Raw genomic sequence first — 17,703 nt, forward strand, 5'->3', positions numbered from 1 at the left:
CTAGACACCTGGTGAGACCTAGCACCGCCTTCAAGATGCAGCTCCTCCTCAGAGCTGCAGTTTCCAAGCTTCCTCCTCAGAGCAGCCCTCCACCGTTACGTCCTCATTCAGCTCCTTCAGACTAGCCAGCAGCAATTAGCAAACACCTGGAGGAACTGCACATCTGCTGAGCTCATTATATAAGCTACTTCAGTGCAGCCTTGGTAAAAATGTTGATAAAGGGTTAATAGAGGAGCCACGTTATGATGACTTCTTGAAGGTGGAGCTTCAGAAAGAGCAGGAGTTTTTAAAGAGACAGAAGCCTAATTTCAAGGCGTTAAATTAGGAGGTAAAGAGTCTTTTAGGTCATATTTGATACATATACCTTAACAGGTCTGTGTATATATATCTATCTATATAGATATATATACATATATATCTATATATATGTATATATAGATATATATACATATATATCTATATAGATAGATATATATCTAAGGTATATTTAATAGAAATATACCTTATTTCTGTTAAATAAATAACAGAAATGTATTTAAATAACAGTTCTGTTAAGGTATGTTAATGGTTGTACAGTAATCATGCCTCAATAAATGAATCTTATCATTTCCTGATATTATGATCTGAAACCGTTCAGTTTGATAGAAAAAAAACAGAAGAGAATAAACATAAGGGAGTGAATACTTTTTCACATGTACAACAACAGATTGAAGTGGTGAACTTGCATAACTCTGATTTAGCTTCCTAACATCTAGCTGCACTGAGACATTTGAGGCTTCCTGTTCCTTTCTGTGTCCAGCTGAAGGGTCGCCACGGTTACCTCACAAAGGCCTCTTTATCTCTAGCCAGAGCTCACTCTCTCCTCGTTCATCGCCGGCTATCTCCGGCACTCTATCTTGTCCGTTGCTGTTCTCCTCCCTGAAGTGTTTGCTGTATCTCAGCATTCCATGAGGACTTGCATGTGACTTGGAAAGTACACAAGGTGGTGGAGGAGCAGGGAAAGGGGAGCGGGGGGGCAATTCCGTGTCCTTGTGTGTGTTTGAGAGGAAATGAACAGATAGACCAGATCGTTGTGTTTTATTCTCTGGTGCATGCACAGCAGTGAAGTCACTGTCATTTTCTTTAAAACATGATGTCACTCACGCCAGTCTGACCAATCAGTGCAGCTCATTATGGGTCAGACATAACACTTTGCAAGTTCAAAGTTCATCGGGGTTCACAGCACCGGGTGAAGAACAAAGAGGCATAGAGTTAGAGGAAATACCCTCTGTTGTTTTGGCTTCCCTTCAGATATGAACCTACAAGAACATGTTGGAGATAAATGTGTTGTTTACCTTTACGAAACTCTCTCTCTTTTTCTTTCTCTCTCCTTCTGTTTCTGACGCCTTCTGATCTGAGATGTTCAACATGTACAATGCCTCACTGCAAAAATGCTAAATATTACCAAGCATTTTTGATCTAGTTCCTACTGCAACTATCTTAGTCTGGAAATAAGACAAAACTAAATTAAGAGTAACTTTTCAGCATAATAGGAAGCTTGTTTTAAGTCAATAATTCCTTATTATTGATAAAAAGTACTAGTTGCACTGGCACTTCCACTTATAAAAAGACATTTTTCCCATGTTATAAGTAAAATATTCTACCTATGGAACCAGTACTTTTTAATCAATATTAAGAAGTTATTGACTTAAAACAAGCTCCTATAACTTGCTGAAATGTTATCTGTAAGTCAGTTTTGTTGTCTTTCAAGAGATAATTGTACTAGAAACTAGACCAAGAATAATTACAGTAGATTCTGTGTTTTTGCAGTGTGCATGGGGTCATTACTTCCTTGACCTGTTTAATGGATAGGAATGTGTGCTGATTCATATCGGCTGTCATTAGCATAGCTGTGTCTGTTTGATCACTGAAAGGAGAAAATAAGGCAACAATCGGTCTTATATGCGACACATACCGATTTCCCTCTTCCTGTCCCAAAAGCTGCACAATAAAAGAAAGTCTTGATTTAATTTCCCCTTGGGATCAATAAAGTAATACAGTTTTTTGTTTTTTTTTAAATCTCTTTGAGGTTTCTTTTAGACATCCTCAGCTCAGTGGTTAGCTCCTGGTTACAGTCTGTTTGCTGATGAGTTCTGTGTTGATCCAGGTAATGACCTGTTCCTGGTGGCGGTCCATGAGCTGGGCCACGCTCTGGGCTTGGAGCACTCCAGTAACCCCCTGGCTATCATGGCTCCCTTCTACCAGTGGATGGAGACTGATAACTTCCAGCTTCCCGACGACGACCGACAAGGCATACAGCAGATCTACGGTAACCTTTTGACCCTTCCACTCCACTATTCAGTTCATTCTCATTTAAACTCATACCAGTTCCCTTACAAAAGTATTGGGAAAAAGGATTTATGTACTTTTGGTCGGGTTATGCCAGGATATGCTTTTAGAAAAGTAGAAAAACATAGATCCCTCTTAAACTTTTATATATTTTGTAGAACCACAAACTAGGAGATTTTATATAACAAATCCATCTGAAGTATGAAGGGGAAACATAATGATGCATTATTATGAAAATGCTTTTAGAAATAAAAAATCTAAAGAGTGTGGTGAGTGTTTTCACTCCGCCCCTCTGAGTCGTTTTTTGCTACAAATACAACTGCAGGTGTTTTATGGTGCTACTGTATGAAGCAAAAATGAGTCAGATTGGAAGGAGTGTCTGAGAAAATCAGTTTGCAAAGTCTTGCTGCAAATTCTCAATTTGATATGTATAGACTTTGCCTAAGCAACTCCAACACATGACATTCTTTGACCAAAACCGCTGCAACTAATTGCTCAACCTTAAGGTTCCCCCATACTTCATCCAAAGTGCAGAAATCAAGGCAACCGCCTCCCATTCTCCACACCAGACCCACATGGAAACAATTCCACAGAGCTCTGTGCAAAGAGTCCCGAAACAAATCCAGAGTCGGCAACGTTGATATTTGTCTTCCACTATCCGGTTCATGGATCTGCAGGAGACACGAATATTTATGAGGAGTGTTTGTGTGACGCAGTGAGGAATTATGTACATTTGTAGGATTCTTCACTACATAACTAGTATAATAATAAGACTATCAAACGGCTAAAAACTACTGGATGGAAATTGGGACATTGTTGGGTCAGGGTTAGGGATGTATACTGAAGCCGCAGCTCATGAAACATCTGTGAACACAAACGTTCAGAAACCTTGTGACAACGCGTCAGTTCGAATGAACTATATGGGAGTCTCTATAGTCTCCATTGTTTTTCAACCTCCAGTCATTTGTGTGCATTCTGTCTGCAGCCATGTTCTGATGAGGCTTAACCAGTTTTCCCACAGCATCATGTTACTATTGTGTCACACTCTGAGCTATTGAAGGTGTGTGGACACTCTAGTGAGGCACTGTTTCAGCTTTTAGTATGTTTGAGTAGGAGTCATCTTAACTTCTCTTTTTACATCTTCACAAGCAACAGGAATAAATGAGTCATTTTTAAAGGAGAAGCTTTAGTCTTCAACTTTTTGTCTTTTTTCCCCCTTAAAGTATAAACATGTTTTCCAATGTTTCACAAATTGATTGTTAATAATGATTACTATGATGGATTTCCAAAAAATAAGTACATTTAGTAAGTAAAAGGTTCATTTATATCCTATGTCATTTATATTGAATTATATTAGCCATTTCCTCAGGGTGGACAATATATGAATAGCAACATATTGTAATAGGCATGATCAATCAATCAATCAATCAGTCAAGTTTATTGGTATAGCACCTTTCAGCAACAAGGCATTTCAAAGTGCATTATATTATAAAAACACAAAAATAAGAAGTCATATAAACATCTTACAGTCACTAATTGAGAGACTAGTAACAATAATTACATTTTGAGGAGTGCCATCATTTAGATCATCAATACACAACAGATATGGTCCAATTATTACCTTTCAAAAACAATTCTAAATAGTAGTTTTTAGTCTAGATTTAAAGGAACTCAGTGTTTTGGCTGCTTTCCAGTTTTCGGGAAGTTTGTTCCAGATTTGTGGTGGATAAAACAGGAAAGGTCCCATCACCAGTTTAACAGTATTTCAGATATTTAAAACAAAAAATGAATCAATATTTATCTATCAAATGATATAAAATGCTTATTTGTTTTTCAGCCATATTGTCCAGCCATACCATTTCTTTACATATGAAGAAATGGTATGGCATATACATAAAAGTTGTTAAGTGTTCTGCTTTGGATCAGTTTCAGCAAGTTAAGGAGAACAAACAGAGAACATACTGACCATCGTGCTGACTCAGCTGACCCCTCTCTGTGCCTCTCTAAAGGTCAACCCGACAGCGTTCCCACTCAGGCGCTGCCCACCGTGCCGGCTCGCCGCCCAGAACCCAGACCACCCCAGAATCCCCCCCGCCCCAGGACCACCGACAGACCCGACCACTACGGGCCCAATATCTGCGAGGGGAACTTCGACACCGTTGCCATGCTGCGCGGAGAGATGTTCGTTTTTAAGGTCAATTCTTCGACGAAGCTTTAGGTTCAGGTTCAACACCCGACCGGACGTGAGGTTTCATTCCTTGTAGAAAAATCAGAGCTCAGAAATGGAGTCCGTTAAGAGAAAGGACGTGTGACGCGGCCAAGAAAAGGTCTGCTTTCAATCAGGGCTTTGTGGATTGTAAACTAACAGGCCGGCGCTCTTTTATGAGATACAGGCCCTGCTGGAAGAGTTGGGGGTGTTCAGGTGTTGGCTTTAGGAGCCTCTGGATCCATACAAAACATTTAAAAGGCGTTAGACATGAGTAAGCTATTACCTAAGCTCCTAGCTTTGTCTGACTGCTCACTTACAATCCCATCCTTCTGCTGTTGACTGTTTTTGCTCCCAGCTAGATTTTCATATTTCTCACAAGACATTTTTTTTTTGATGCTATGCACTCCAGTCTTGTGGCGGTTTGTCATTATGAGTCAGCTGTGCTTTAGCAACACTTACTGGTCACTGATGCAAGAAGTCTGCGGGATTCGTGTCAGGGCTGAAGTTTACAGAAATTTCAGCAACACTTAGCTGTGTTTTGGTGTGTCCAGGACTTATTTGGTGATAGTCTGAGAGCAGCAGCACAACATGAGTGATGGTGTGTTTCAGAGGAGGTGCTGCAGTAGCTGCGTTAGTGTCTCAACATTATCCAAGAGCGATTCCACTGGATCCCAGGAAACTGCCGAAATGCAAATGTACCAAAACATAAAGCGAGGAAAGAGTCGTCTCTTGACAAGAGTTGCATAAGAAACGTAGATTTTTCTTGGTCTGTTCCAGAGCGGGTTCCTGCTCCTCCCAACACACAGATCAGTCTGTGAGCATCTCTTATCTGAGAGAGTAGGTGTGTTTGATGCAGAACAACAGACACAATGGCCTGACATCTGGCTGCCTGGACTTGTGCTGCACACGGTCAGAGAGTTAGGTCTGCGCTTCAGGGTTTCATCTCAGCCAGTTAACTCCCGTTTCCTGGATTCCATCCAGTGTTGAACGTGATCTGAGGCACATTAAAAATAACTAATAAAGAGAAGTCTTGCCCCTTTTCATACATGGAGCAAAAAACAAAAACCTAAGGAATATTACTGAGTTTGACTTCTTTTGAATAATCATAATTACTTATAGGGAAAATCAGTTTGTTAGTAATTTTGTAGCCAATCCTTAATTTGTTCTTCAGCTGTGATTTTTGTTTGTTAATTACATTTGTTGGTTATTCGTTGAAAGTCTGGAAGACATTCATGATGGATTTTTATCAATCATGGTAAACAGATGAATCCATCCTCCTGTGTCCTGCATGATGGACGAAACCAGGTGTGCTTGCCAGAAAGAAGCGAGCGCCGAGCATTTTACTGTTTTACAGATCAAGAAGGTTCTCCCACTGACTCACCACTTAGAAACAATCAGACAGTCTTCTGGTGAAAGTAGGTCTACTGGAATCAGTAGCGCTTAACTGAGATCTTAATGCCCATATGCCAAAGTTTTACCAAATGATTGTATAAAATGATACAATACATTGTATACAATGATATCCATTGTTTTGTGCTGTTAACCGGACAGTGAAAATTACAACGCACTTTATGAAGAATGCGATGTAGCAGCAGAGTGACGAGCAGAGAGGGGAGTAATGGGCTGTGATGAAACCATCAAACTGTTATTAGCCTGTCAGTTTTCTGCTGTTGCTGTTTTATTGTCCGTTCCGCTCTCGTTATCCTTTAGCGCTCAGTTTAATTGGCAGAACAACCACAGAGTTTGAACACACTGCTGTGTGTGTGACCTCAGTGCTACAAGAGCTTGGTGACCAGGGGAAATTACTGGTCTGGATTTATTGTCACCCTTTCAATACAGCGTGTTGTCAGGTTTTATTATATTATTAATTTGTAGTTTCATTGGGTTTGATGTGTTTTAAGGGTGTGAAGACGAACACATCTCATGTTCTAAGTAATGCCAGGACTCACACCCGCGATGTTGAACCCTGCAGGGTCGGTGGTTCTGGAGGGTTCGCAGGAACAGGGTCCTGGATAACTACCCCATGCCCATTGGTCACTTCTGGAGGGGTCTGCCCGGCGACATCGATGCCGCTTACGAGAGACACGACGGCCGGTTCGTCTTCTTTAAAGGTAAGCAGAACGTTCGCAAAGACACACTGAAGCATGCTGCCCAGGGCTCTCATGCTAAAAAGCAGTGCTCTAATTCAGACAGGTACTTTACTGCAGCCATTGCTATTATGTATTATTTTCTTCGTGCTTGAAATAACAGGAAATAACCAGCTATGGCCTGGAGTAATGTGTTTTTATGCGATAAAAAGTGGAGATACAGCAAAGAATTGGTCAGAGATCAAGATCGGCACATTTTCACTGATTGGCTCTGGGTGGTGATCAGAAAATCCATCAAAACTAAGAACTTCCACCACTTTTCTGCCTACAATCAACAGCATGCTCGTATGCTTTGGTGCATAAATGGGAAAAATCTTGTAATCCCTTCATTTTCTGGATTCAAAAGCATCACACCAAAACAAAGACTTTCAGCACATTCTTCTTGTTAGGTCCTTACAGTTGTTTGCAGGAGGAAAGTAATTGGACAAAACTGGAATCAACCAATTAGAGCCCAAACTGGGATCATATGGGAAAAGCTTGATGAGTTGATCTCTGATCTCTAAATCAGTTTTTACAAACAAGACAACTTTGTGTAGCAACACTTCAAATAAAAGTTTTAAATGGTGGTGGGGCGCGATGTAGATGTTTAATTGAGTGAATGAATTAATCAGATTTTAGTCGAAAACCATATGTGAACAAAATAAGTAAAATCTTCAATTTGAAAACCCTTTTTGCTGCAAAATTATTGAATAAATAGACATATGAGCTCATCATATGTCTATGTTTTGAATCTGTTATGCAGATTCTCTAACCATCAGATTGTTGGTTATTCTACCCATTCAGATTTCCAGTGTTTCAGAAATCCCTGATTATTAATGGAACTTCTTTGAAAAAGAAGTTCCATGCTAAACATGCTGCTGCTACACATTTAGCATTGAGATGCTATTTTATGCTTGAATATCTTCACTGAAAGCCTAACTACGTTTAGCAACACTTAAACACAACAATAGTCTTTTCCATTGTCCCATCTGGTCGTTTTATTGAAGAAAAAATGAACCCCCAGTGAGCCAAGAGAAGCCGCTTTGTCTCCCTTCGCTGTTATTTCCGGATGTAGCTTGTGCTTCAGATTTACAGGCTTACCGGAAACATTGGAGTACAAAGGTTCCACTTGGAACTTTTGCACTCAAATGTTCCAAGTACATTTGCCAGATGGTTGCGTTAAAATTTTAACTCATTAAAATCTGTGTAATTAATTAATTAAAATGAACACATTTAGGTCCTGGACCTAATTTATACCCGCAACTTTTAGATGTATCCCTCCTTCAATACTCCTGAGTCAAAGTCAAAGTAGACCCCAAAGCTAAGCTAACTAACAGTAATAATGGTACACTAACACAAACTTCCGCAATGTAATGTTCAGATTTGTTGAAAATGTACAATCCATTTAATTTTAACAGCGGTCGTTATCAAAATGTGTCCTACTCTCCGTATTCTAAACTACTACATCTTTCACTGGCCTTCTTTGAGAAGTTTATGAACCTTCTGGTTTCCCTCTAAGAGAACTACAGTACATAATGTATTCTGCATAAATCTTTTTCAGTACTGCCTGTTATTTTAAACTGTCAGTCTCAGAGAGCAGCTAGCATTTTATAGCTCTCAATGGAAGTTGCTGAATGAAAAAGGAAGCGTTTAGCCTTTAGCTCTGCCTCCCTCTGAAGGACTGCATGCTTTGGGGGCAGCTGTTGATAATGAGGCGAATGATGTCATTGGCGAGCCTCTCGGCGTGACACTTGGCTACGAGCCATTAGTGAAGGAAGGGCCAGACAAGGAGAAAAGGCCCTGGGCAGAAAGTCAGACCTCACAGCTCAATATGAAGAAGGGCCGTATATTCCTAGAAAAAAAGAACGCCCACCCGATCAGTCAGTGTTACTTTCCTTTGCAGTCACTGCAGTCAGTGTTTCTCTTGCCTGTGTTTATGTGAAATGCGCCAAGAATGATGTAAATGTCAATTACTGCTCTACATCTTGCGGTGACTCGGTTAGCAGACGTTTTGCTGCATTTGAGAACATTTGTACATCAGGCACCAATAAAACGAATCGTCTGTGATGTCAACTGTCAGCCTGAATTTCACTGATTGTTTTTCAACTTTATGGATTACAGACTCATTCATTTTTCTCTTGCTGGCCCAACTGAATTGTGTAATTCCTCATTGTAATTGCAGCAAAGGTACCCAATTTGTTGCCCCCAGTTTATACCCGCACTCTACTATTTCATTCTTTCATACTTTCCTATCAGAAATCAGTTCACTCATAGACTGACAGATTATTTCCACTGATCAAAATAGCTCCAAGCAACTTCCTGCTAGTAGATCTTACCCTACTGATAGCAAGTGACCACATTTCTGTACAGTAGACAATGACAATGACTTTGAAGCATTAGTTAAAATGTCCTCTAACAGATGGAAATTGACACATTGAGGGTACAAAATGTCTCACAGCAGACAGCTCTATCTTGCACTCAAAAAAGTGTTATGAAATGGCAGAGGGCCAAAACGACAAGCTGCCTGATATATTTGTGCATTAGTCAGCTTGCCAAGACAAAACCTACTAGGCTTGTAGAGGGATGTTTGAAAATAAAGAAATGAGTCAAATGTAACAATACTCAAATTTCACACTAAATATTAAATAGTATTTTCAATACCATGGCAACATTTTTTATAGGCACAATGAGGCAATCCTTTAACCTCTCTAATTAGCGCAAAACCAAAAAGTAAGTGAGAATTCAGCCCTCTTAGAAAAATACACAATTAAAAAGTGTCACTTTGCTATTTGTCTAAACAGTAGGCAAGATACTTTGTGTAAGTGATAATATTGACCTTTATAAGTTGCTTTCAAAGGTCCGTGTCATTTGTTAGCTTGTAGCGTCACGGATTAAATTTGTTTCCTGTTCGTCTAATTTTGACGACTGAAAAACGTTGCATTTGTATTTTCTGGACGCATTCGCGAGGAGCTGCTGCAGAAAGAAGTTGCTTAATTTGGGTAAATGAGAATGGGTCATTTTATATGGATTGTAATGTAAATTAGTATCTTTGAAGAATAAATGTTTCTAGAATCGATTACATTAAGATATCAAAAAGAACATAATGCCATAACTGAGCACCTCCACCTTAAAACTTAATGTTGTGGAAACAGTGAAATCATTCTTTCAGTGAGAATAAAGCTGTAGTCTGACAGAAGACCAGCCGCTCCTCATGTATAATTACTAACCAAACCCAAACTTCTTACTCAGTGATGCCATACTCGCTGTTGATGTGTTTTCTGATTACACATAATTTGTTCATTTTTATAATGTACAAACTTGCATAAAGGCTGGGCTTCTGTGACTGTTCTTGACTTGAACTACCAGAAGTGCATGGATGAGCGCCTGTATTTCTGAGCCAGTCCCAGTACAAAAAAGCTTGCATCTGCGCTTTAGTTTTCCTTACATGTCAAAGTACCTGAGGTTATGTAGGTTATATTTGCCTGTGAAAGTAAACCAGCCCGATTTCTTCTCCTTTCTCCCCTTGTCTTCATCAGGAAACAGATTTTGGCTCTTCAGGGAGGCAAACCTGGAACCGGGCTACCCTCTCGATCTGGTTGATTATGGTCGAGATATTCCCTATGACCGGATAGACACCGCAATCTGGTGGGAACCGTCCGGCTACACTTACTTCTTTCAAGGAGACAGGTAAAGTAGCCTTCAGTCTGTCAGTGATGCATTTACATAAAATGCATCACCATCCATAATGCATAGACAACGTATCCACCTCACTGTGTTAATGTCCGGTATCTTTTTTTAGTGCCAACATGTGCAGTTTGAGCTTAATGCACCTCAGCTGATTTAGAGAGGTTTTCAGTTCACTATGAGCTGTTTAAATACTAGCTGTATCAAGCCTAGTTTGGCCTAGTTGACAACCAGAAGCAAAACCTTTATTCCACTATTGTGTTCAGATACTGGCGCTTTGATGAGACGTCACAGTCTGCTGACAGAGGCTACCCAAAGTCAATCGATGTCTGGGACTCTTCAGTGCCCTCTTCTCCCAAGGGGGCCTTCCTTAGTGATGACGGGGGTGAGCTGAGACAGAATGAGAGGATTTATTCTGTGTGTGCTTGTGTGTATGTGTGGAAGTGCCTGTAGCAGAATGAGACTTGCCTGAAACAAAGAATCGGGGTGTGGTCAAGTCTTGAGCGATCGTTGGTTAATATCGCCAGTGTTCCTGCTGAAAGTGAAAAAGATAAACATGTCGTACTGTCGTGCTTTTTATGGTGACACATTCTGATGTTTTTGCATGTTCCAGCATACACCTTCTTCTATAAGGGCACCAAGTACTGGAAGTTTGATAACCAGCGTATGAAGAGCGAACCAGGCTATCCCAAGTCCATCCTGAGAGACTTCATGGGCTGCAGTGTGGACCTGGATCCCGACAGAGACACCGACTCCGGACGCAAGTACCCAGACCTAAACCGTCCACCATTCAACCCAGACGCGGGCCGTGATGCGGACAAGGGCAAAGGACGGGATGGGACAGACCGCGAAGGCACAGACTCTGACAAGGGCAAAGGCTCGGACAAGGACAAGGACGAAGATTACATTGAGGGTCGGGAAGAAGACACCAATGAGGTAGACGTGGTGCTGAAGGTGGACGACAGCGAGGAACGAACCATGAACATTTTGATGGTGACCATCCCTCTGGTCCTGGTGATGTGCATCCTAGGATTGATCTACGCCATCATCAACACGCTGCAGAGCAAAGGGACGCCACGGCTGCTGGTGCACTGCAAGCGCTCCCTTCAGGACTGGGTCTGACCCTTGGCTTGAGGAGGCTCTGAACTTTACATACCTCCGCTCCTCTCACCCAGACCTCTTTCTGGTGATCCATCTGTGCTCAGTGGTTCCTGCAGCTCTTAGTAAATGTGGCGGTAGATCCATCCTGATCCAGTACTGATAAAAACTACAAGCGAACGTAAATTATGTCTTACATTTAGAGACACTGATACACCACCTTAACCACCTCCCTTCGCCCATGGTGCTCTACAGTGCGTTGACTGTAGTCTATTTATGACAGAACTTTGCACATTTTTTTTCTTTTCATGTTGTTTTGTTTTGGTTCCTTCTGTGTGAGACTTCATGTTGTTATTATTAGTTCATAACCAGGAAAGCTGTTCTGCTCTCTGTCTTCTCTGCAAGGCCCTCCTCCTTCCCCTGAATCTCAACGGGGCTTTCTGTTTGAGGATATCGTAACATCTGCTTATGTCATCTTACAAAGGGTTAGCAAACATGTGTAGACAAAGCACTGGGCTTGAAGCTTGGTTGATAATCAATTCTGTCGTCACTTTTAGATGGTTGTCTGCAGTGTAGTGTATCAAACACATGCTGCTGGGTTTAACTGGAAATGGTTAACACAGGTTCAGGAAGTGTTTGTATCTCACGTGAGGCTTTGCTCAAACCCTCTGAGTCAGGCAGTTACAGGACAGGTGTTTTCCATCGTGGTTTTGGACTTTTCTTACATGATTGATCACTATAGTCCCCTCCCCCCAAAAAAAGTTCGGACCTGCTCATCTGCTCTACAGGGTTGTTGAAAGAACCAGGTGGACTTTGGTGAACCCATGGTTTCCCTTTTTTTTCTTTTGAACAGAATCCACCACGTTCATGCTGACAGATATTTTAGAATCCAGACATCTTTGAGATTCTTCAGCAGGAAACATGAGCTCCAAGTTAAGACTTCTCGAAACCTCTCGTTTTGGTGTTGAATCGACGAGTGGTCTAGTTCATACATAGCCACTATCTGTGCTCTGGAAGCCACAATGGAGGAGCTGTGGGCTCCATTACATTTTAAAGGAAATGGCAGGAAATGGTGAACAGCGTCAAAGAAAACAGGAGCTAAATGAATTTAGCCGTGGTTTTCATCCTTAGTTTTGACGTGATGTTGATGTCGGTACCGTCCCCCTCCAAAGGCTTAGTTCAATTTCTTTTCACCATTTCTCAAATAACTGCATTACAGTTATTTGGATAAAAATAACTGGAGTAGTGAGACTGTGAGCTATACTAGATAAAATCTCAGAATATAATGAGTCACTTGTTGACCGTCACTGGGTTTGCATATTCGGCTCAATATGCTTGCACAAACATACTGTACATCCCATTTGTGCAAGCATATTGAGCAGAATATTTCCATCTTGTGGTTTGATGAATAGGAACACACAGAAATAACAAAATCACGGCAAAAATGACAATTATGTTGTGTAATTAATTTATTATATTCAATCAACTTTGGTTAGTTTCAGCTTTTCGCTTGTCATCTGTCTTCAGCAAAAAAAAGATATATTTGTGCTGTTCATCTGTTAGATTTGAAAAAAAAAAATCGTCATAGAGACAAAGACTGCCAGCCGTTGTAGTTTCTGCTACATTTCCTCATAAAGCCAACACAATTCAGGTAAAGTTTAACGCCTTTAGCTTCCAACTAGGAGGATTCTACTTTATATGGTCATAGCTGTAAAAAACAGTGAGCAAAACACATCCACTTGTGTGCTAACGTCTGTTAGCTTGTTTTAGCTTCGCATGTCATTAGTTCCTCAAAGTGAATCAGAAAAGCTTCACTGTGTCAGTAGTTCTCCTAACCTCCACAGGCAATATTAGGGTAGGGGCAAATTTCATTTGCGACAGATGTCTTGCATCATCTAAAGCATGAAACAAACATGCTAATCAGGCTAAAACTCTAATATTTATATGGTCTTTTTGGAAAGCACTGGCATTAATCTGCTTTTCTCAATAGTGATGAATAAATTACAGATCTACAATCTCATAATCTAGAAATCATGACTTAAAATAAGACTCAGGTTGTAGTAAATGTTGAGTATTATCAAGCAAATCTTTAGCTGCTTCTCAGCTGGCTGGACCATACTTCTTCCCATATATGGGAACAAATATAAAGACTTCTCTGTCCTACAGAGTAAACAGAGTCACAGGAGAACCTGTTCCCTTTACATTCAGGACAGGCTTATCCTCAGTCTGCCTCTTCTGTGTCAACAATCAGGAATTTCCTTTGTGCTGTACACGAGGGGGAGTATTCATTATCTGAGAGAACCTTAACCTTAAACCGTAGCAGGGCCCAGCTAATGTTCCACACACTCCCAAACAGCCTGTCTGTCGAGCACAAATCAAGAATGATGACCTGCGATCTTGGTGTCAGAACAGTGGGGTATCTGGACACACCAGGGTGGGCTCATGTGAGCACAGGCTAATCCTCCTCATGAAAAACAGCAGGTGTGCACAAAATGCCGTTAACCCCCTGGACCTTTCCCTTAAACCTTTAAGTTCCCTGGTATTGGAAAGCTCCTTGCTCCTTTTTCACCTTGCAAGTACAAAGGATGAAGTCTTTGTAAAGTAGTCATTGGATCAGCCCTGCAGGGCAAATTAAACATGTCAGTAAGTGTGGAATTGCTTATTTTGCCTCTGCACAGTTGTAGCCAAATTAGATTTTTAGATAAAGTGAAGTTTTATTCACACTTTGAAAGGAAGACTGCTAACCAAAAAAAACCTTTCATATGTTACGGTTTGTTTTGTCTCTTGACATGGAAACTGACTTACTAAAAAATAACTAATTCAGGTTGTGAAATGAGCTTACAGTTTGGTGTTAGATTTACTGCTAAACCACAATGTGACAGTGGAGGTTCTGAGTTGTGGTCCTCTGAAAGAAATTGTTCCTTATCATTTCTCTGATTTAGCATCTAAAGGTGAGTCAAGCTGTTGGGTCAAGCTTGACCGCAAAGGAAGAAAGGCTTATCTATAAGGAGGGAGCATGGGGAGTGCTGGGTGGAGCTTCGTCAGGTTGCTCAGATCTAATCGGGGAGTGTCTGACCGTCCTACAGCTGAAACAAAGGAGGGGGGAGGGGACAGAGGAAAGGACGTTGACTTTGCCTCCCTGAGGCTACAAAGTGTAGATCTCAGGAATAACGAGTTCTGGACAGAAGAGGAGAAAAAAAGAAGGAGGGGCCATGGGAGGCAGATTTGTTTGAAATTCTGCCAGGGTCCTGGAAACTCACAGTCACTAAGACTCTCACTCGCTGCTTAAGTAAAGCCACTTCCTGTATACTGTTTGCACTTTTTCACATTTTGTCACACTCCAATCACAAACTTCAGTGTCTTTTTGGTATTTGATGTGACAGACCATCACAAAGTAAATGTGAAAAGTGCGTCATGCTCCTGATGTCGATGCACGGAGGAACAACATTTTGCTGCAGTTGCAGCTTCAGGTCTTCTGGCCACCAAGTGGGAATCTGTAAGGACTAAAATGTTTGCGTATCAACAACAACAAAAAAACAACCAAACTTAACCTAAGTTTTAAACCATATAGCAGTAAATTATCGTAAAATATGTAGACGCTTGTGGTTGCAGCACAACAAAATGTGCAAAGGTTGAAGAGGAAGGAATAGCTTTGAGTCTGGCCGTTGACCCTGAGCCCCACTGCAGTGTTAAGGTTGAAGGCTTGTGTTGGTGGGACACCTCAACAGTTAACAGGACACTCAGCCTGACAAGAACCTGGAGATTGATCTAAGGCAAGTCAATCCTGGTTGCCTAGAAATGGTGTCCTGTGTCCATCTCTCCTCCCTCTCATCATTAATAAGTTGTCAGAGGGAGTGGTTGGCGGACGCAGCTAATCAGCGCTAAAAGCACCGTCCTCTCCTGTCCTCCCCTCCCATTGGTCCAGCTGGGACATCTGCGAGTACTCAGGCATCCCTGTGTCTGGACAGGCTCAGAAAGTGCACACTCACCGCATTAGACACTAAGTAGCAGATAGAGTTCATCAATCTGCCTTTCCTGTGACCTCCAAACAACCACTTTAAAGAGCGGAGAGCCAGCAGAAAGCTGACCGAGCCGACGCGCCTCACAGATCGCTGCGCTCTGCCAGTTTCAGCAGCTTCTCGTTGTTCCGTCCCACTCGTTGTCTCCGGACACCGAGCACGAGAGAAATATCGAACGAACTCTTGTCTGAGGCGATTGATGCGCGTGTTGAAGAGTTCAGTTAATCAGCCCTACTCTCCATCAGCGAGCTCTATTTTCTGATAGTAAATCTCCCACCCCCTCTGCATGCCTGGCCCTGGAAGCCCGGGGGAATCATCACAACAATGGCCTGCTCTCTTCCTCTCTCTCTCTCTCCCCTCCCTCCATTTTTCTCTCCTTCTCCTTGGATGCACACTCGCACAAAAACATTATTGTCTCCCTCAATCCAACCTCAGCCAACCTTCCCTTTGGGAAACCGTTACGGCCTTTTTTTTTTAAGATCAGCTGTAACGGAATTTGCTTAAACAAACACTCTACCTGTCGGCTCTGTTGCTTTCCTTAAGGCCTGGACCAGTAAGCAGTCGGTTCACTCTGAGGGTCTCAGATGCCAGCGTGGGGAAGGCTCGGACATGCTGAGCCGTCATGTGTCTCAGGATGTCTCTGTGTAAACACGGCATGCTGTGAGCGTTCCTGGCTCAGCCCCGACCGCCAAGCTTTCAGCACAGAAAGCCTGACGCCTCCGATTCCATTCCACCGTTATTTAGAAGGCAGCAGTTAGAGGCGGACCAATCTGAGATCTGTATCAGATATCCAGCTTCCGCTAAGCTGAGGTCTGCCATTTATTAATAACATATTCGCATTTATCATTTATTTTATTGGGTTTTTTTGGGGGGGGGGTACAAGGGGCTTGTTGAGCCAACACCTCACCATGACGTCTGCTCTGATGGCATAAAAATGGTCTGGATACTTAAGAGTTCCACGTCTAGTTGTCAAAACACCTTTACTGTTGTTAGCATTGCATTAGTAGCAGCTTCTGTGTGTTCCTTAGCAACTCTAGACCCTGAAATGCCCAAAAGCTCGCCAACATTTCCTTTGGTACATGTGGCTCTTATTCACTAGAAGCTCAGCAGGAGGAAAGATGATGAGATATGAGGACGACATGCAGCACATGGGTCAAGAGTCCAGTCCAGAACAGCTCTGTCACTGAGCCTCAACTTTAACAATATTTCTGAATACAGCATGTTCCACAACTTAGAGCGGTTCAAACATCAATCAGCTCAAACGCAGCCACGTCGCTTCAGTTCGTCCAGCTTTCCTGTCTGACCTGAATGAAGTGCAGACACGTCTCAACAAGTCAAAATGTTTCCTTTTAATCGTCTTCATTTGTCTTTTATTCTTCCTCCAATTTTATTTCTAAACATTTCACTGACACTGAAGGTAAACAACTCTGACTCGTCCTCCGTCAGTAGCAACTTCCACGCCAAAGAGTGTTTGTTGGTGTGACCAGGTAGCGCTGGTGTCCAGTGCATTGACCGGTCATCAGCCGGTTTCTCCGTGCAGCTCTGTGTTTGTCGTCACACCTCCGCTGAAGACGGGCGGACAGCGAAGGATCCGAAGAACATACTGCCTCACTTTTCACTTAAGTCAGCTTTTGTAGTCTAGATTGGTTGGGCCCCAGAGGACTGCGGTTTGCCCAGATCCTCCTGTTTTCCCAGAATGCCCCTCAGCTTGCTCACTGAGCCCATCCACTTGGAAACCACTCATTTTAAATGGCCACTCCACTAACCCTCCATGGGAATGGAACAGAAACCAAGGCTTCCAAATGACTTTCAGAGCCTTGAGAGGGCAACAGATGAGTGATCATCGTGCCTCATAAGGACACTCAAGACTGGTGGGCAGGCGACCTAATAAAACTGCCTCTATCCTCTAGTTGCAGCTACAGTAGAGACTGGCTTCACGCCGTTTGACTCTTTGTTTCTGTTATTTTCTGTAAAATAAAGAATTTCAGTTTCATCTGTGCCTGGGATGAAATGATGAGGAAAATGTGTTTTAATTTCATTGTTTATAGCATTCCAATGAATATTTTGGATGTGTTTTTACGTTTTTTGTTAGATTCTTTTTTTTTTTTACATTTGTGTTGTGTTCAATTCTAGTTTAGTGTGTTAACAAGCCATGCTGGACATGTACACATTAAAAAGTGCTCTGAGAAAAGGAAGAATGGTTTTCTAAGCTTTTTTTTTTCTTGTCTGTGGAGCAGCT

General features: G+C 41.8%; 1 protein-coding gene across 1 annotated transcript in view; it reads left to right on the forward strand.

Annotated features, from left to right (window-relative positions):
* The window catches only part of mmp15 (matrix metallopeptidase 15), a 31,924-nt gene extending 14,271 nt beyond the window's left edge, over positions 1–17,653 (forward strand). The window contains exons 5-10 of the mRNA XM_014473700.2: positions 2,147–2,308; positions 4,338–4,522; positions 6,510–6,648; positions 10,200–10,350; positions 10,614–10,732; positions 10,961–17,653. Coding sequence (XP_014329186.2) covers positions 2,147–2,308; positions 4,338–4,522; positions 6,510–6,648; positions 10,200–10,350; positions 10,614–10,732; positions 10,961–11,469 — 1,265 coding nt within the window. The 3' untranslated portion in view covers positions 11,470–17,653. The remainder of the gene's footprint in view (positions 1–2,146; positions 2,309–4,337; positions 4,523–6,509; positions 6,649–10,199; positions 10,351–10,613; positions 10,733–10,960) is intronic.
* The last annotated feature ends 50 nt before the right edge of the window (positions 17,654–17,703 follow it).

The sequence above is a fragment of the Xiphophorus maculatus genome, chromosome 4 (assembly GCF_002775205.1).
Source record: "Xiphophorus maculatus strain JP 163 A chromosome 4, X_maculatus-5.0-male, whole genome shotgun sequence".
Classification (NCBI taxonomy): domain Eukaryota; kingdom Metazoa; phylum Chordata; class Actinopteri; order Cyprinodontiformes; family Poeciliidae; genus Xiphophorus; species Xiphophorus maculatus.